This window comes from Centruroides vittatus, unplaced genomic scaffold (genome assembly GCF_030686945.1).
Source record: "Centruroides vittatus isolate TY-2023 unplaced genomic scaffold, ASM3068694v2 contig_290, whole genome shotgun sequence".
Classification (NCBI taxonomy): domain Eukaryota; kingdom Metazoa; phylum Arthropoda; class Arachnida; order Scorpiones; family Buthidae; genus Centruroides; species Centruroides vittatus.
Genome location: NW_027121846.1, coordinates 1,278,051 through 1,299,663, shown reverse-complemented (window position 1 = coordinate 1,299,663; position 21,613 = coordinate 1,278,051). Strand labels below are relative to the sequence as shown.

The window sequence follows — 21,613 nt, the reverse complement described above, 5'->3', positions numbered from 1 at the left end:
CTCCGGAATACGGTTCACGACCAACGGTTAAGAAATGTTGATCGAAATTATTAACGACAATTTTTATCATTACTTCTCAACCATTTTATTCCGTAATCAACGATTTTATTTTTATCGATTCATACTTCTTAGGAGAATTTTGTAAAATAGTATATTCATTTAGTGAATGAACAAGAACTTTTTTTAATACTATACGGCAAGTCAGGACGTCGTTGTAACGAAACAAGTACTGTACATTTGTAATCATTTACCGGAGGTTGCAAACACGATCCAATTAGAATGTTAACCGAATTATATCTTGTTTGTCATATAGCCTATGGTAAAATTGGTTTCGCTTAACGTCGCAGTTCCAAGAACCTATCGACGACATGTATAAAACATTGAAACTGTTCCTATAAAATCCTAATTTTGTACAAAAGTTTAAAATTATGCTTCAGAGAATATTTACTTATGATTAAAAAATACATTCGTTATTAGCAATTTATAATATATACATTGTACCGGGCTGTCTCGCTTTTGCCACGAAATAGCTAAATGTAATTTGCTCTGTACAGTAGGTATTCGGTAGTCATTGGTTGGACGCCTTGCACCCCTAACCCCCTTCACACGGGAGCAAATCCTATCTCAGATCCTACGAAAGATAACGGCATAGTTTAAAGTGCACGACCTTGAGTGATAAGCCATGCAGAGAAACCTCGTACGGTTTCACCAATTATTGTTTTGACGCTGTCCAGCCGCTTCCGCTTTGAATATTTTAACTGGCCAAAAAAGTTTTGCGCAGATTGTAATTTAAACTTGCCGTCGCGTGGCCTCCAACCAACAAATAACTCACGATTACCTGCGCTATAACTAAATTGCATTTAGCTATTACGTCGCAGAAGCGAAACACACTGTAGCTTGGTACAATAATTGTGCATCCCGTATAGACAATTAAAATGAACTAAAATTAAAGTAAATAAAAAAATTAAATAGACTAATAAACAATTTATAGCTTGTTATAATAATAATTCACAATAGTAGCTTTCATTAATTTTTGTTAATTCTAGTATTTGATGGTATACAGATATAGGGGAAAAAACAAAAATAGAATATTGATTGTGCAAGTAAAGACAGATTGTGAAAATCAAGAAATTTACCATCTTATTTTAATTTTAAATAATTATCAGAAGGTTGGGATTTATTTAGTCTTCAATGCAGTGGCGAGGACCAGGCAAATCTGAATTAGGGGCCCCAGGTACAATGTTGACTTCAGATATTTTTCTTCGAAGGAATTTTTTGGGGAAAATATTATCTTAAAAGATTAGATTGGGGCCCCAGGCAATTGTCCTTTTAGCCAATAGGAAACGCGCCACTGCTTCAATATACTGTATTTGAACAGCGACTTTCGCGGATTTGCCATCAAAAGTTAAATGGAAATTATTTTGAAGCTTTGTGGCCTGCTGCAAAAGTCGCTACCACGATTTTATATGGCCACTATACCATATTAATAATCTTATAGGAAAATGCATTTATGTAAGTTATATTGGTCTAGAAACGATAATTAGGTAAAATGAAGGATTACGGGTTATAAAAAAGTATTAGAAATACAAATAAAAGGTAGTGTGAACTAAGGGATCATCTATTAATTAGGTGCAGAGTTTAAGAGGGAGGATGGTCGCGAAAAGTACATCATTTACACGAGGTGAGATAGGGAGTCGAGTGGAGTCGTCGAGAGGGAGAAGAGCGGGAATTCTTCCTCAGGCCCAGAGAAAATTTTGGGGCCGATAGTGGCTCCTAATCATATGAAATTAATGTTATTTTTACAAACAGAAAATATTGCAGAACTTTTTGATCGTTTCTTCGATGTCAACATATTTATGGACTATTGGCATGTAATAAAAGGGGAGGGAGTTTGCTAAAAGTATATCGTTACAGGAAGGGAGGGAGTCAGAAGTGGCTCAAAAACTAACAATTTAATATAATACACAAAAATTAACATAATTAATAAACAGTTTCTTATTTTTCAGTCATTTCTTTATGCCTGATTTTGATACGTAGAGGAAGAGACCCGAAAATCGGATGGTTTTTTGATTAACTCAATCAAAAATTAACAAAAGCCGTAGGAGATAAGTAAAATTTGATTTAAATTCGGGTTAGTTAACACACTTTTAAGATTTTAGAACGAATTTAGTAACTAAACGTTAACAACATTAAACGATGCAACTACTGGCCTTAAAAAAAACCGGGAAATTTGATACCCGATCAGAGGCTCTTAAAATATCGAATATCCGATGTGTTTAGAATCATACCCCACCTTTGCACATTGTCAGAAAACCTTATCCAAATACATGACACTTTCTCTAGTAAAACCATTTGCTTGCGTAGCTGTGGGGAGCTTCGGGTATCCGGAATGACAGTTATGGGTCTCTTAAAAAGCTGACAGCCATTTTTTCCGCTTGGCCTTTACAAGAAAACTGGTGTGAAATATGATTTTTAATAGCTAGTTGAAACACCATGATTAATTAATGTAAGTTGCTGTTCTACATTTCTAAACAATACTTACAAGCTCATCTTCAACTTCGGAATTAACGGCATCTTATCTATCCATTTTGGGTTCATTATTTATTTATTGTTATAAATAGACCTACACGGTAATGCCATGTTAAGCAAGACATATAACCGCTCCCAAAGAAACTATTAACAAAAGGAACAACCCCAAAATAAAAACTAATGTTCATAAAAAAATAATATGGACAACCGGAAAAGTTAAAAGTTCTTTGGTTTTTTAATGCACTTTTAGGGACACCGAATGTCTTCGAAAGCTTTCAGAAAACTCATCTTATTTTTCACAGTCAAATATGCTTTTTCATTGCTTCTGGACGCTGTATCTTTACTAGAAGCCATAATAAAATTTAACAGTGTGTTTCTATAACGCCATTTTCGCAACTGTTCGATGTAAATCGCTGCAGTAGTGCTTTAATGATTTTTAGAAAGCCGTAAACGGCTGTACTTACGAGATAAGACTATCCGATAATAAGCGACTACACGATAAGGTAGGTTCCCTTTCACCTACTATAAGTACGCATAAGTAATAATTTATTCATTAATTGAAATTTTAATAAAATTATTCTCTATTTCCCTTTATCTTTTGTATTTTTAACACTTCTAATATTGTATCCCTCCGTTTACTCAATCGATATAATTTCCAGAATATAACCTATATTAATAGGTTACTAATACGACTATAGTAACCAAACAAAATCGAGGTGGAGACAACTTGTCAACAGTTTCGTGATACACCTGATAGACTTTCAAGCAACGTATAATAATCTGGAACATGTTTGAATCACTACTAACCGTTTGCTTGTCAGTGTGAGGTGTAGCTTACCTCGCAACTTTTATCGTTAGTTTACTAAACGTACTATAAACTTTAATTTTGCTGCTCTCTAAATTCTCTACACACACAGTATGTGATGCAATACATGTATTGTCTCTCTCGTGTTATTAGTCTACATTGTTGATACTGTAATTTAATATTTATAAAACCTATTGATGTAGTACAGTGTATTGTTTTACTTCTTTTTATGTTCAATAGAATTAAGGTTCACTAGCCTAGATATTTGCGATTTTTCTACTTTTGCGGAGAACTTGCGCCTCTAATCCCACGAATGTGGAGGGCAGACTATACTGTCAATTATAACTATCATCAAAATATGGTCCTTAGTCAAATTAACAAATTGTATATTTTAAATCTGACATGCGCAGTAAATATATACAGATATATGATAATATTATATATATATAGACTTAAATATATATTCCATTTATTCCTAAAGGATCTATATATATGTATATATTTTAAATTTGAATGCTGCTTAAATTTCCAGGTTTGAAAATTGAAAAGAGACCTTACAATTGTGTTCCCGCAACTCTTGATGCCACTTTTAGACACAAAACTGAAGTCAAGTAACAAAATATGTTACAGAGTTCGTGTGTGATAAACGTCGTTTTCAGCACAAAAACCTTTTGTCACCCGAAATAAGAACTCTTCTGCAATAAACTTGTAATTCGAAAGAAAAAATGAGACACAGATATGTTGCATTGTTTCTAAACGTCCTCTCAACAATGCTGAAGTTTCTAATTTTATGCAAAATGAAAACTAATTCTCTAAACACTCTTTTAACATGTAGATTTGACCTCTCGCTAAAAACCGTTTTTCTATAATAGAGCTTCAATCAAAATAAAAATTAGCCTAGTATATAATAACGTTAAAGTAATTTGGATCTGTATTCACATGAAAACCTCGATAAAGCACTTTTCATTACAAGAACGGCAGTCATAATTTCCGTAACCCTCTTCAAACTTTAACCTTTTGAATGAAAAATTCTTATCTATATTCGCTATCAACTATAAGTATTGCAAGGTCAATGACACATCGTTTATTCATCTATTCATGGCTGCTTCTTTTCACTACATATCCATTATGTTTGATCAAACATTGTCACATCATTCTAAAATCGATTACATTTCAATATAAAACATCACACAATTGATCTTTTTTAATATAAAAACAGAAATATCACTATAGGAAAAATAATAGAAAAAAGATGAATGGAAGCCAAACTAATATAGAAATCTTTTGCTTTTGCAAACGATGGTGAAACCGAAGATACCGATCTGCATTTATAAATCTACTTTTTAAACTGCCTTCTGTATTGTTTTGTCCCGAGATATGTTAGATTATGCATTATCTATATACAAGGTGAATCAATAAATAACCAGTCCAGGCAACCAGCCATGCTGTTGCTTTTGGCCGGTTATTTATTGATTCACTCTTATACACTTATTAAATTATATCTATTTCTATTATAAATATTACTATTAACATTAATTTCATATTACACTTTTTATTAATAACTTGTATGAAATATTTTACAAATGGAAACTATATTGGTTCATCAGATTAATTTAAATTTGATTTAATATATCTTCAATATCTAATTCAAGGAATTTGTATGTAAAGTTAAAAAATTATACAAAGAAATCAAAAATTTTATAAGTACAGTACTTTACATTCGCTTTCATTACATGTGAACCAAAGAGCCATTACCTATAAATCTCAATAATTCTTTAATGCTTTTTGATTTCTAATGCAATATATAATGAATGAAATCTTTTTCAAGCATTTTTGCTCCAATTAATAAAGAAAATTGCAGATGTTTAGAAACGATTATTTTAAGTATTTAATTAATGCTCTAATTAGTTAGATTAATGAATGTTTTTCATTAAAATTAATAGAAAATAAATTTTTACTTAGCTATTATTATAATTAATAATTAAAATTAAAACATAGCATTAAATTAATGCGTAAAAAATTTGTTGATCAAAACAGGTTTTTATTTCATGAAGTATTATAATTTGTTTAAATGCAGCGTTTAAAATCCTAAATTTAACTGATCTGACTTTAATAACAATTATCAATTTATTGAACTGTCAGTCTAATGAAACAGATGCATGTAAAATAAATGTTTAAAAATAAAAATATATTTTATGTGTAACAGAAGTATCAGATATTGAAATTTAAAAAAAATATTGATACTTGCTACACCTGTCTGGCTATAAAATTAGGAATTACAAAAATTTATGCAATTGACTGAAAAGCATGGCATGTGGCCAATTTGGAACTTGCTGTAAATTTTTCTGCTATTTACGTTGCTCTATTAATTGCTGTAGGATAATATTGAAAGTAGTTTAAATTATAGCTAAATGTAAACATTTAAATTTTACTTCTCTGAAAAACTAATGTTAATATTTCAGTAAAATTTACCACATTTAAAAAAAAAATTAATAAGTTTTTCTCTGTTTTATGGCTAGTATTATTAGTTTTTACAGTAATTCTATAAAAATATATATATGTATAGAATGAAAGTTCAATATATTTAAATGTAATAAGTTGGCAAATTTTCAATAACTGCATTATACTTAATTAGCATAGCAGGAACTATAATTTCTGTAGATGTATAATGATTATAATCAATAAATAAAATTGATCTTAATTATAATAATTAAATCTCTGAAATAAAAAATACATATTACATTTATACGATAATCCTAATCAATTAAAGTTTATTAAGCACTCACATTCCATTTTTATTGGAAATAAAATTATTTGTTGTGCCACAATTTAGAGCAGGAGGTCCCAAACTTTTTTGACCGTTGACTCCTTAAAGGATTCAGATATTTTATTGACCCTTCTTCTTTTTCTTTTTTAAATACAATTAATAATAATACAAATAAAATAAATCTGGTGAGCTAGTATTAAAGCTCACACTGTTTTTATTGAAAAGGTCTACTCAGTATGCATATCCTGAAATATTAAAGCATATTTGAAAACAGAATAGGATCATTAATGATAACTATCTTCTACCTACAATCATTAATGTGTAGTTTTTTTTTTTTTAAAATAAGCGGCATAAAAAATCTTATAAAACAAATATATGAAGAAAGCTGTACTATTTATAATATTTCACATGTGATTATGAATTATAAATGCCCAACAAACATTTTTAAAAATATTTTATTACAACATTTATATCAAAAACAGAAATAAAAACAAAAATTAACAATTTATTGCAACCTTCCATTGATGACTATTAACAAATTGTTGTGTGTTATAATCTTTTTTACATTATCAAATTTCGTTTATTAACAGTACTTTTAAATGATAAAAAGAATTATTTATACCATCTTTCTACACCAACTTGTTCTAATTCAGCTTTCAACTTATTAATTTGTTGGGTCGTTAGACTAAGTAATGGAAGACGTGGTTCACCAACATTAAATGGGCCAAATAGATTCATAACTGTCTTTAGAGCAGCCATCATTGAACCTAAAATTTTACATTATAAATTTTCAGTGTATTATTAAAAATGAAAATTTGAATAATCTAATTTAGAAAATAAAATTTTTAGTAATTTAACGTACCGTATTTAGAAATGATGTCGAGTACCTGACGAACGTACATCTGTTCAAAAAGAAATTGTATAAATTTGATTCAAAACAAATATCAGTCTGTTAATCAAATAGATTAATTATTCTACAATCACTGGAAAAAGTTTTCAAACAGCAACAGCTGTTCAAAAATTGTTGATTGCAAGAATTTTTTATTTGTTAACAAATAATCCTAGTTATAAAACCCTTGGAGTTTATTTCTTATGATAAGAGTTTTTATTATGGAAAATATCACACTGAAAAAATAACTCAGAATATAAAAAAAATCTTGTCCAATCCCAGCCTGGAAAAAGTTTTCGAACATTCCCATCTCGAGAAAAAGTTCTCCAACGTAATAGAAAAAATGAAAATGCTTTAGTGTTTTGTTGGATCTCCTTTAGCCTGAACACATTTAGTGCAGGTTGGCACTGATTTATCAAGTTCTGAGCAATAGTCATCATTAATATCCTTCCAACTGTAACAAAACAGCTTTCGATTCATCCTTTGTGGTAGGTTGTTTTCATCCACTAAAAATTTTCAATAACATTTAAATCCAGAATGTTTGATGACGAAAGTAAAGATTTAATACAGTAACACAAAACAACCTTTCACACTTTGTTTCTAGCAATTAAATCACTAAGTACAAATGTACTTAGTGATTTAATTGTGAAAGGTTTTTTTGTGTTACTGTTTTAAGTAATTCTAGCTTTGTGTGCAGAGAATATAAAGATTTAATGTTTCTCTTTTTCAAAAATTCTTTTACATTTTTTCATATCTTTTACATTTTTCATATGATGACAACTTGCATTATCATCCTGGAAAACAACTTCATCCCTAAATTGATTTTCCACAACAGGAATCAGAAAAGTGTCCAGATTTTCTTTGTACATTTTACCATTTACAGGTTTTTTTCAAATACACAATTCTTCCTTGCCTTTTGCTGACATGCAGCTCCATATAGAAAGACGAATTGGAAATTTCTTCTTATGCAAAAGATATTCTTATCAAAAGTTTTCATCTGCTCTGCACCACACAAATTGTCCAGCATTGTCTCCAAACCCAACACAGAGTCTGCTTTCATCTGAAAAAATAATCTTCTTATAATCATTAATGGTCCACTTTTGGTAATGCCTTACCCATTCCATTTATTTTTTTGTATGTTGTTTCATCATAAATGGCTTTGTTTTAGCCTTACAAAACTTGTAGCTCATTTCATTTAATCAGTTTTGAACCATACCATTGCAAATGTTGACATGGTGAACTTTCCACTTAACATTTAGAAGACAGTGGAGTAAAAGTGCACAGTGGGATATAATTAGTTGTATAAATGTCAGGTTGGGATTACTGAGTTAGTTTATAAGTTCTCTTGCATAATAATAACCAACTTGGCATGAATAGTTTTGAAATCATAAAGTAAGATTCATTTTTTATCTTTCTGATATAGTATTTTGATTGTTTACATACTATATTTCATAATTATGTTTAAATTTAAGTAAATCATTCCTTAGATAATTTAATAAACTCTTTTCTCATGGGCATTATGGAGGACTAAACATTTAGAAGTGTTCTCGGTGTAGATGGCAGTATCTGTTTTCGAAAAAAATGATGTCGCGGGGCAAATGTGTTCATGTCAGTGTGAAGCAAAAATGTACTTGCAAACTTGTTTACAGCTGAGAATTTTGCATCTTGTGCAGTAACAGATATGCATGTTGATAAAGAAACACAAATATCTGCAGTAGCAAATAGAGAGATCAATAAAGAAATCCCATCATCTGGAGAAAAGGATGCAGTTTCATCTACTTCTGAACCCGGCAATTTTCACCCGGTGTTTTCTGCAGAAATCAGAGCATTCCCAAAAAGGAAGGTTACACAACAAAAAAGGAAGGGGAGAAAATCCGAAATTATAACAAGCTAATCTTTTAAAAATAATTTAGATTCAAAAGCAGACGATATGAAGAGAAAGTTATCAAAGACAGAAACAACAAAACTGGGAAAAATTACTCATAAATCACTTTACACAGATAATGGCATTCATGATCCGAAAAAGAAGAGTTCAGACCAAAGAAAGAGTTCTCTGCCAAGGATGTGAGGAAGAGTACAAAGAGCCTTTGTGTGAGGATTGGAGATTGTGCAAAAATTCTTTAATTGAAAAAATTAAACAATTTAATTTAATGAAAAATTGTTATTTTTTAAATTCTGTTCATCAATACACACTTTGTATGGCTTTTCAAAAAAACACTGTCCTGCAAATGTCACCCTACCACGTATGCACTTTTGCATAACTGGTGGGGCAAAAGTGCTCTTTTGTAACCTTTTGAAAAAAGTTTACTAAATGACAATATATTCAAAATTCAATAAAAATCATAAGGAATCTTAAAGAAAACAGTTTGAGAATTATTATGCATAAATTTTAAGATTCTCATTTTCTAACAATAAATTTATACTGTATAAAAATCTAAGTGCATACTCTTGCCCCACTCTCCTCTTTTCCAATTCTTTTGATGTGACTTTTCAATTCTGTAGGCAGATGCATCTTAAAGTACCATCTTGATTCTTGCTTTTTGCTCTTGGTTGCCAGTTCTCTTCAATGTTTTTACACTTTCAGATTTTTCATATTTCTTCCATGTGTAATTTATAGTTGAAAGAGCACAACCAAGTTGTTGAGAAACTTCTCTCAGAGTTTTTCCTCCCAGAATCAAAGTCACAATTTGGTTTTGAAAATCCTTATTGTATTCTTTAACAGGATCCATTTTATAGCAATGAAATACAGCAACAATAATAGAATAGATGTAAGTAATTGAGATGACTAACTTTCAGAAACTAATTGATTATTGTTACAGAGAGAACTTTAACATACTTTTTTCTACTGTGTTTGAAAACTTTTTTCCAGACTAGTATTGGACAAGATTTTCTTTTTAATATTCTGAATTAGTTTTTTCAGTGTGATATTTTGCATAATAAAAGTTCTTATCATTACAAATAAACTCCAGAGTTTTTATTACTCTAGGATTATTTGTTAACAAATAAAAGAATTCCTGCAATCAATAATTTTTGTATAGCTGTTGCTGTTAGAAAACTTTTTTCTGTGGTTGTAGTTGTTCATTAAATGTACGATATTGAACTATATTTAGCTTACACACAAGAATGAAATGCATAGTGGTTTAGAAAAAAATTCAAAAAGTATATCAAGAATAATGGTAATCAAACAGTTTTGAAAGAAAAATCAACGAAACTTTGATGAAAAATATTTTTGACTTTCATACTTGCCTGACAAAGGCTTCTTAAAACTAATTAAAATGAAGAACCAAGACTTGAATGGAGTGCTTCAAATCTTACAAAATTAAGCAAGTTATGGAGTTCTCTGATTGGTGATTTCAAGTTAGCAGCAGGAGACAATAAAATACAAATAAACATTGTCAATATGTATTATTATTAGAAGAATTTCAGGTACAAAAGTTTGTTAAAAAAAGAAAGAAAAATATACATGTTTATTTAACTACTACAGATACTGGAACATTTCTACATTTTATTTAAACTAAAGATTTAAGTTGAATATAAGTGAAATAACATTTTTCCATCAATTATTTTTAGCACATCACTAAGCTTACGTCAGAAACTTGTAGTGAAGGTTATGTTTCTTGACTGATAATATGATAAAATTCATCTTCCTCTTTCTCAAAAAGATGCTTATATAATGAAGAATATTTTTCTACATCTAACAAAATGAGAAGAGCTAATTTGGTCAGTAACCTGTATAAGAGCTTACTTTATGTGGCATTTTCTCACGATCAAGATTTTTGCTCAGAATTTCCAGCAGTTTTTGCAAATCCTTCCAAGTTGTTCTTACATTGACAAGATTCTATTGCTTTTCTTTTTCTAGGTGTTGTTCTTCAATGAGAAAATTGTAGATATGAACTGATGAGTGAGAATAATTCATTCTAGAGGTCACTGTAGCTTTCTTTACATTTGAAATGGCTTAGGACAATATAAAGACAATAGATCTAGCACAGTATAAATTCACTTATAATTTATTTGACTTTTATGGCTGTTGACTTTTAGTATAAAGTGGATTGATATAGATTTTCTTTCATAAAATATGATGTGCCCAATTCTCTTTGTTCTATACAGCCAACTAAGCTTCCTGATTCTCATGCGATTCTTTTCCTCCGACTGCAGATTAGCACTACTGGAGATTTGGGAAACAGTTTTAGCAATAGCAGAACTTCCAGATGTAAACTATGCAACTGCATAGGTATCAAAGTCAACTGGGAGTCCATTTTGTCAAAAAGGGGACAAAAGGCTATGAAACAAAGTATAAATCATACATTAAAGTAAAAAATATTGGAAATGAATAATAACAGTATTCAGAAAGATTCTGAAGAGGTCAATGGTTCACAGGAAGGCCTTTAATGCCACATTTGCATGAGGGCCCAAAATTTAAAGCTCTACTGCTGAGTTGTAGACAAAACAAGTAACTAAACAGTACAAACTGCTAGAAAAACCCCCTGCTAAGTTTAAAAATTGGTGTTGTATCTGAAATTCCTCTCCCTAGTTATTTCATTAAAGGACATGTAATACAAAATACAGTTAAAATATTCCAAGTGTCCTGGACAGGTTCACTTGCTTTCAAGAGTATAGGGTAACACACAGTACAATTTCCAGGAGTTTGAAATAGTTCCTTGATCTTTAAAGTTGATAGACTAACCCTTTCTAGCAAATTTATAAATTTCCAGTTTCTCCATTTTAACATGGATATGTAATGGGTATATGAGATCCTAGAGACCCCTCTCTTTCCTTTGGGAAAGTTTACTTGATAAATCATAACAACTAACTGTTGATGTGTGTGAACGTCATCACCTACACAATTACACAATAAGGAGAGTCAAATAACAAAGGGAGAAGTACATTTTCTGCTCAAACTGTCAAATTCCCATGGCTCTAGTTGGCCCACCGATGACACATACTAGAGTGACATCACAGTAAAAACATAGAGTCACCTGATTAAATTCCCACACCTGATGGGGATATAACAGGCTTGCATCTGAGGGTCGGGGCTGACTCCACCCTCAAAGCTGGATTGAAGCTCTTGTCTCACAAACTCCCATCTCCTCCACCGAAAGGATCCCCGACTGTTTCCAGATGATCAAATAACTAAGATCAGCAGACATCAGCCCATTTAAGAGGTATTATAGATGGATGTAAACTCTCTCTCTCGGTATGTTAGTTGTTAAGTAGCTTGCTTGTCAATTGTAACCTCCTTACATGTATTTACCCAAGGCTTTATTATACTCATTAAATTTGTTGTTTTGTTTAACTGGTGTCAATATCAGTCATTGTGAAGACTGGTCACTGTTGACTCACTTGCTACCCCTCCTTCCACTTGAATCCAGGCCATCCAGTGACAATGCGAGTGGGCTTCACAAGCCCGATGCAGAAAAAAAGGGGTTAATAGTAACGAACTGTAAATCTTGGATTCTCACAGGTACATTTGAAGATTCTAGCTTATTCTAGCCCAACTTGATTAAGGACAACTATTTCAAATGAAGTGGAAACTGTAGTATGAAACTGGAAGTTGTACTATGAGTTACACTAAGCACATGAACACAACTGAGCCTATCACTAGACACACAGTTTGATAGTTTTTTTGTCTTATTTTGTCACAGTTTTTTGTTTTATTATCTCTTCTCTCCTGTTCTGTGATTGGAAACACAATCATAGAGCTCCATGACATAATTTAATTTTGTATGATTTGAAGAACTTCATTTGAATATTGGTTCTTTGTTTCTAATTAGTTATATTTGCACGATGAAGGCCTTTTAAGATTGAAAACATATGATCACTAAATTTTTGCTGATTTTGGAAGGTTTTGGTGCTGTATTATGTTTACATTACCAAGGAATATGGATTTAATTAATAATTTAATTAATTATTAATGCCAAATTTATACAAATTAAACAAAATACATATCTATTTTTATCATTATTTAAATGTAAAGTTTTGGTATTTACTTGTTCTTCCCATGCTATCGTTTCATCACCAGCAGCAAATGACTCTAAAATTCTGTTTGAAGGTAAAGGCATAAAATTATATGTTGCTCCAACAGCTGCAGTCACACCCATTGGCAAACCAGTTAAAAGAATCTAAAGATTGAATATTAAAATTTAAAATTAAATATAAAGAAAATTTATGTTTTTAAACAATGTTACTTACATCATCAAATCCTGATAAAATTTTGAATTTTCCAAGCTGCAAAGTTTTCATTAATTCTTTACAGTCACCGCTTGTGTATTTTGCCCCACAGAATGTTGGAATCTGTTGCTTTCCATCATGAAGAAGCTTGCTTATACTCACTTAAAGTAAATGAAATTAACAGTTATTAATAAAGTTATGATAAGAAAAAATAGAAAATTAAATTCTCACCTTCTACTCCATTAAATGAAGGTATATGATAATATAAAAATGGTAATAGTGGAGCTGATGATGCTATTTCTTTCAGATACTGAATTAATTCATCTAGATAAAAAATAAAGTAAATTTTACAATAAATTCTCAAATTAATAAATTTAATACAAATCAAATCTTCAAAAATCTATAAACAATCTTAATTTAGACTCCTGATTTAACAAACTTTGGATTTAATGGGCAAAAAATTTTGGTCCTAAAGGAAAAATATAGAACTTTTATCATGAATAGAGCATGCTAAAAGGTTGGATCAATGAGTATAAAGTACTCAATGAGAAAAAAAATAATACATTATAATAATTTTATTCATATTTATACATTAAAATAACATTTTAATACATCCTGTAGATTATAAGTTTGTTATTAATATACTTTTTAAAATACATTAAATTTAAGTGAAAGTTTGTTCTTTCTGGGCTGTGATCGATGACTAAGAGACTTATAATGGTTAAAATATGTTCATTATTTGATTGAAAGAGGTTGGAACAGTGAAATTTTTCTTAATGGAATGTGGAGTCCAGCACCTTATTTATTGTCTAATTTGAGTTATAAAATAAAGTCATTTGCTGCACAATTTAGATTAAATAAACTTTCGATAAACCTAAATGGTAAAATAATTAATGTCTTAGGTGACCCTGAATGTTCTTTTTGTGGAACAACAGTGATGGATATGAGAAAACACCTTCTTGATTCTTACAACATTCTTTTGGATGTTCAAGTTGCTACACTGCCATCTGATTTTTGTTGCCAAATTTTATTTGGTGATAGTTTTGCCATGCTAACTTTGTATAAATTATATAATTTCTTCGTTCATGTATCAAACTTAAAATAACAATGTTCTTTAACCCCTTTGTAATAACACCCATTATATCAAATAATAAAGATTGATTGATTGTCCACTATTACTGAAAGATCATTAAATTTAATGATCTTTCAGTAATAGTGGACATTACCTCTCCTGATTAACTCATTAACAATGAGTCCATTTATAATAAGAACCTACTACATATCCCAAATTCATGATGTAATAATGTTCCTGACAGAAATTTCAATGGACAACACAAAAAGAACATATTATAGGTTATAAAAATAAATAATGATTTTTTTCATAACCCACAGTGTGACTCCCCATTTACAAGTGTATCCAATCCTTAAAAATCTTGTAAATAAGAATTAATTTTCTATTATTTTACATGACTGAAATTTGTATTTCAAATATAATGCTTCATAAATGTTTTTCTATGAAACATTATTTTATATCAAAATATTTTAATATTGTACTCTGTGATAAGCATTTTAAAATAAATTATTATGAAGACTTTTCAAGTACTTTCAGTATAAGTGCAACTTAATTTATTGCAAGATTCAAACCAATTCTAAATATAGGCAACCATATAGATTCCAATAAAATATACAGTTGAAAAAGGTGCAATACAGGAGACTAAGTAAAAATAGGAGAAGGGGTTATGTTCAAAACTTAACAAAAACCTTCAGATTTGAAGAAATAGATCCTTCAGCAATACTAATTCTAATTTTCTTTATATTTATCTTTATGGTCTGGATCAGTGGTGCACAATCTTTGTTCTCAAGCCAAATTCAATCCAATTGTGATAATATTTGACACATCATTTATAAATGATATAAATAGGCTTACTCTTAATATATATGGAATATGCAAAATATTTGTGGCCACCTAAAATTAATAAGCTAAGATTATGCACTACATGTCAAGGGAAAGTACCTCCCAGGAGAACTTTTGTAAGACAGCCCTGCTAAATTAAATTGTAGCAAGGTCCAAATATGGAAGTGGCAGGCATATTGCTGGTTTGAATCATATACTCAACTATTAAACTGATAGAGAGAGAAGATGGAGTCATGGAGTTCTGCTGCTGTTTCTACAGATATACAAAATACCATATGCTATGCTATTTATTTATTAAGTCAAACTATTCTTTACAATTAATGAGAGAAATTACACTTCTTTTCTCTAAATACAGCTGTAAAATCAGGTGTATATGACATCTTTGTAATTTGGACACATTGTTCTAAATGACATTAATTGTGTATTGATCTTCTACTTGTATTTGATATAATTTGTGTGGGAGGAAAAAAAAAAAAAAAAATGGAATGGCTTGAAAACTTTCAATTGGCAAGCAATCCAGACAAAACCATCCTGTGGTCTGGATTTGGACTATAATCTGCCAGTTGAGTGCAGTTCTATGGGGAAACTGGTCTCTAGGTGCTAGACATGAAGAAAACCTATGTGGGTAAGACATGAATTCATAACCAATTACCAGTATTCATTGGTTTTATTTAGACTCATCTGCTCTCATGATGATTGTCATGAGAGCAGACAGGTTCAAAACAGTGTGTTGATTAAATGCTCTATCTATAAGGAGAGATTGCAGATACATATATTATTTGTTATTGGTTACTTTTAATAGAATCAAATCATAAAATATGAATAAACTATATATATATATAATTACATAGAGAGCACTGAAATCACTATATCAATCAAAGTTTAATATTTCAACCATATGACCCTCTATGAAAAACAGTATGGTACTCATACTGTCTTATTTATATGACTCACATAGCTCATCAGTAAAAAAGTGAACAATCAAATACATATCTCGTGTCATGGTGTTTTTAATTACCTTATTAATGTCTAAAGAAATACAAACTTGTGTTTCATCACAAGTTTGTATTTCTTTAGACATTAATATATATTATTATAATTCAAAATAAGATTAATATGAGTATACTTCATTTCTTCAGATTCTTCATTTATAATTAACTTAGTAACAACTCAATTATTAATTAAATAAATTTTTAATATTTCACCAAACTGGCTAATTAGCTATTAATTTATCAGACTATTCTAATGATTAATTATTATTTAGATTGGTTACATCACCATCTAATGATACATATGATGATCAAATAATTTAGATAAATCTGGAAAAATAAGTGTGCTTTATAAAATTCCAACCTACAACTTTTAATCCATATATGAAAATACTATCAATTACATTATCCAAATATTCCATTCTAGAATTTTTTGGAAAGATTTTAATTTTAGGTAAGTACATAATCTAAATCAAATAAATAACTAATATACTTCATTTCTTCATATACTACAGATTAAACTTTTATTTAAATAATAATAAATATGAACTCAAAAAAAAAAATAAATAAATATATGGTATTTTTAATAAACATTTTGATATTTCAAAATAGCAACGTCAGGAAAACGACAAACAAACCCATGTTTATCATTTTCCTGATAACATCTTTCAAATGTTGAGAAATGTTTAAAAATAATATTTTTTAAATTCTTATTTAAACTATTATTTATTTAGTTTATTTAAAATATAAACCAAAAGTAAAATTTTGTTTTACCTTGCTAAAATTAAAAGTTATATTAATTGTTGTTATATATTATTTTTATTTTATTTTTAAATAGAATAAAAATAAATGTCTACTGATCCTCAAACAATTCCTAATAATTTATTGACCTCAAATAAATCAACTGATCTCTCAAGAGACACTAGTTTTCCTACTGGGAATTCTCAATCTAGATGATTTGTTGACTCTTAAAGTAGAATTTTGTTTGCTCGTTCTAAAAACATTTGGTTTTTCCTTGAATGTGTACTCATTGTTTTTCTTAAGAGATTTAAAACTTTAATTCTCTCTTTAAGACGCAATATTTTCTTCAATAACATTTTTATTTATTTTTCAACAAATATGAAAATAAGTGTATTAAGGTTAAATTTAGAAAATAAATGTTTATTGTATGTATATTAGTGATATGTAGTTGCATATGGTATGTTGCACATGTAGTTGCATACTGGTATATACCAGTAAATTAGTAAGAAATCAATATTAATCATCGTTATAATAAAACTAAAAATTTTTATGAAACAATTGGAATGTATAAATATTTCTATAATTTAAATTCAATTTCAGTCATTTTAATTACATCATTATTTAAAAATTAAACAAAAAAAAAAATTATAAAATTACTATCAATACATTGTCAAATAAAAACTAAACTGAATAATGTTTATAAAGGTCATGACCTTTATAAACATTATTCAGTTTAGTTTTCATGTATAATTATATAAAATCAAGTCTAAAAGAACTAACTAACCTTCAGTTTGTGGTTTATAATACAATGGTGGTAAAGATGCTATTGCTGTGGCACCAATCTTTTCTGCATGCCTTGCCTTAAAGGAAATAATATTATGTAAAGAAACATAATTTATTCTAATAAAAAAAATGCTATTGATTTCAAGGTAATAATTAGGACCAATTTTACATTAATAATAATAAAAAGTATACAATAATATGCAAGTGAAAAATTTTAAATAAATACTAACAACATATACATTATAAAGCTAAAAGATTTCATATTCAGCAAATTTACTGTATACAGCAAAATTCTTTAAAAAATTCTGAATAGTCTATATTTTTTGGCAAGGATAAAATTTGCTAATAATGAAATTTAATTATATTTTCATAATGGAAATATCAATAATGTTTGTTAAATAATATTTGCATTCACACACTTTTCAATTCATAATAATCAATATCTCAATTAAGTATCTCAAATATGATACTTCAAAACACATTTTTAATATATTTGTTTTTCTAGTTTTATTCAGAATCATTATAAAACTTGTACCATATATGATAAGCATAAGCAAAATGTTTAAGCTGTAGAGATTGTAAAAATTTCTCATGAGAACTTTTCATTTCTTATAGGCTATTTTCATTGTATTTAGTTATATTAATTTGCTTGATTTTTTCTGAAGAATAATCTGAAGTTTATTGAATGCAATTTACACTGCAATTTTCAATTCTTAGATTAAAATCAAATCTCAGAATTGTCTACAAAAGAGTATTACCAATAAACATCTCCAAATGTTTTTGCTTTCTGATAATTCTGCTGTCTTCCATATCTAATCTATACATTATAAACAACAGAGAAAAAAAGCTTGAATCTGATTTAACTGACATTTTTCAGATTTTCCATTTTTCACTCAAATTGTTTTCAATCTATATTGTTACATACATTTAAAAAGTTTAGATAAATTACCGTATATTTCCACAGATAAGATGACCTTCAGATAAGACGAGGTATAAATTTTCAGCAAAGTTTTATAGTTTTAGCATATATCTGTCCTATAAGACGACCCTCAAACTATCAATGGCCTATGAATTTAGTTTAGATCAACGGTCATCATCTGGATAATAATACTGTATAGCTTATACGGAATTATGTCCTATTTGTAATTTTTCTAATGAACAAATTTTATTTTCTGCCTTGCTATTGTTGCAAACGTTTGCACTGATTTCGGCATTCGGGTAATGATCTTGACTATTCACAAAAACGTCATACGGGCTATTCTATTTTGTGGACATGCCTTACTCTCTACTAGTAAATAATTACGGCTTGTCCGTTTTTTTATAATGGTTTTAATTTATATAAATTTCAATCTAATTTTTTTGTATCTGTCCTATAAGACAACCCCGGATTTTGGGGCCTTCTTTTATGATTCAACTATCGTCTTATCCGCGGAAATATACGATAAATTAAGTTAATCTAGGATAATAGCCTATAGTCACAAATGGCAACAATATTTTTGCATCATTCACATTTACCAGTCATGTAGTTTGGCTTATTATCTTGGTTAATTATATTAATTACACTTATCTTTTTTCATAACAACATAAGGGTGGTAACAAAAGTTTTTCCCTGGCCAATTATTTCTAAAATTAATAGGGCAATTACTGTAGACCTTTTGTTGATGTAAACTATGTCAAGCATGCACTAAATGAATAAATTTTCATTCCTAGCCCTTCTATTGGAGAAAGACTGTTGTAATTTCAAAGTTATATCACACAAAAAAATACATACTACTATTTTTGAATACATTCTGAAATATCAAATAGGATCCCTAAACACAGCTGTCAAATATGACAAGAAAATGCTTCATTGGAGTTCCAGTGCATCACTTCATAACACAAATACAATGCAGGAGTTGTTGAAAATGTAGTTAGGTTTATGTTAGCAGTGATATGGTTATTAGGTTAGTGCTATTTTATTTAACAGTGTGTGGTATTTCCTATTAAAATGGATCATTTACATATCCATATCACCATTATTAAATGTTATCCTGCATTGGTTTGCGATATGCAGTAATGAACTGCTACTCCCTTGTGTGTTTTGTAGTGAAGCATTTACCTGTTATATTTGACAGCCTGTTCTGAGATTCCACTTGATATTTTCTGCAGAATGAAATATTCTGCTGAAAAAGTAAGAAAATAAATGATTCTCCTAGTAACAAATAAAGAAACTAAAGCCACAGTCGTCCCAAATTAGAAGATCTTATTTTTTCAATCATATTTATGATTGAAAAAATCCAGCAACAAGTTGCTTAACTTTCCTGATTGTTGAGAGATTTTATTTAAAAAGTAACTTTTATATTATTAATCATATTAATAAATAGTGTGTGGTGCTATCTGTTATGAGATTTTAATGTAAAAATTTTTATATTATTATTATAAAATGTCAAAACAATTAATTTTGAAGGTAGAGATGAGTTTTATAAAAAATTGTAAAGTCTAATAATGAGTAAAATCTTCATTAAGTCCGACCCTTTGCAAGATATGATATGTGACTCACCTCTATCTACCCATCCCCTCAACCTTTAACCATCAAAATTTAATAGCATCAATGCCCCTTATATACAAGCAACCATTGTTTTGTAAATTTTGTTTCTTAATCTTTATCCCATCCTGATATATTAAATGAAATAGATGCCAACACACACACACAATTTTTTTCTGCCAGTTTTTTTTTTTTTTTTTGACTTTTTGGAGGATCAAATTTGACATCATTCTAATACTTTCCCTTGTTATGTACTACACACAACAACCAGAAAAGTATAACACAATAAACCAATGTTTATTGTGATATATATTAAAAATAATAATTACATAGTAAATAATAAATTTTATATTGCTGTGATAAATAATTTTGATACTTTTTTATATATGTGATTTTAGATTTTATAAAAATAAAATCATAAGTATCAAAATTATTTATAAAATTTATTATTATATTATTAGTATATATATATATATATATATATATTATTATAATATTTAAAATTATTAAAAAGATGCTTTAATTTCTTACCAATTCTTGAGAATCTCTAATATTACTTGTACCAATCTGAATAATGATAACATCAAATCTAGAATCAAAAAATATAAAAGTTCAATTACATAATTACCTAAGTTTATAACTTTTCATTTCAGTTTTCATTATTCATGTATTATTCTGAAAGCCAAATTTCACTTAGGCCTATTAGAAAATTCAAAAATACAGTATTACTTACACATCTTTACCAACTGCCACCCATTTTTCTGCTATTTGTTTGCGTTCAGACACTGTTAACGACACGCCCTCACCTGTTGTGCCATTGACTAAGAATAAAAAAACATTCTGTAAGTTATGGATGAATTTTTTTAATTACACGATTAAGATATCATAGTTTAAAGAAAATAGTAATAGAATAATACAAATGCTTTTGACTTACCAAAAACACCTCGTACATTATTTTTTGTAAGAAATTCTACATAATGAGGAATCAACTCTAAGTTAACATTACTGAAAATTAAACAAAATGATTTATTAGAACTAGTATAAAATGGATAATATATTCTAATTTGAAACACATGTTCAAAAATTAAAGATAATTTTGTGACACAAAATATTTATTTTTTTCAGTTACTTTAATCATTTATAGTTATATCAAAAACAAAATATTTAAATGAATTTGATGTAAGACTTAAAAATTTTAGGAAAATATAATGTAAAATAATATTTTACACATTTTCTTGACATCTTGTTATTTTAAATCATTAGGAATATGTCTTTATTAAGTTGAACTTTTGCATATTCCAAGAATATTCTGTTTTTTTTTTTTTTCCACTAACATATTTTCAAAAATTATGTTTAACAAAGGTATCTGTTAAGGATTACTACAAAAGTATTTGTCTTATTACTACAAAACTTGACATACATCTAAGACAAGTTTGTAAATGATTACAGTTGTGGTCTAATTGCATGCGAAGTAATGCTACCAGACTGCCCCAGTATCCTAAG

General features: G+C 28.8%; 1 protein-coding gene across 3 annotated transcripts in view; it reads right to left on the bottom strand.

The window, feature by feature from the left end:
• Positions 1–6,538: 6,538 nt before the first annotated feature.
• Positions 6,539–21,613, bottom strand: part of l(2)05714 (lethal (2) 05714) — a 52,923-nt gene continuing 37,848 nt past the window's right edge. For all 3 annotated transcript variants that reach the window (XM_067266950.1, XM_067266951.1, XM_067266952.1), the window contains 9 exons: positions 21,045–21,115; positions 20,844–20,931; positions 20,642–20,699; positions 17,588–17,663; positions 13,390–13,482; positions 13,180–13,319; positions 12,978–13,109; positions 6,964–7,003; positions 6,539–6,868 (listed from right to left, as the gene is read on the bottom strand). In XM_067266950.1, the coding sequence (XP_067123051.1) occupies positions 6,714–6,868; positions 6,964–7,003; positions 12,978–13,109; positions 13,180–13,319; positions 13,390–13,482; positions 17,588–17,663; positions 20,642–20,699; positions 20,844–20,931; positions 21,045–21,115 (853 nt within the window). In that variant the 3' untranslated portion in view covers positions 6,539–6,713. The remainder of the gene's footprint in view (positions 6,869–6,963; positions 7,004–12,977; positions 13,110–13,179; positions 13,320–13,389; positions 13,483–17,587; positions 17,664–20,641; positions 20,700–20,843; positions 20,932–21,044; positions 21,116–21,613) is intronic.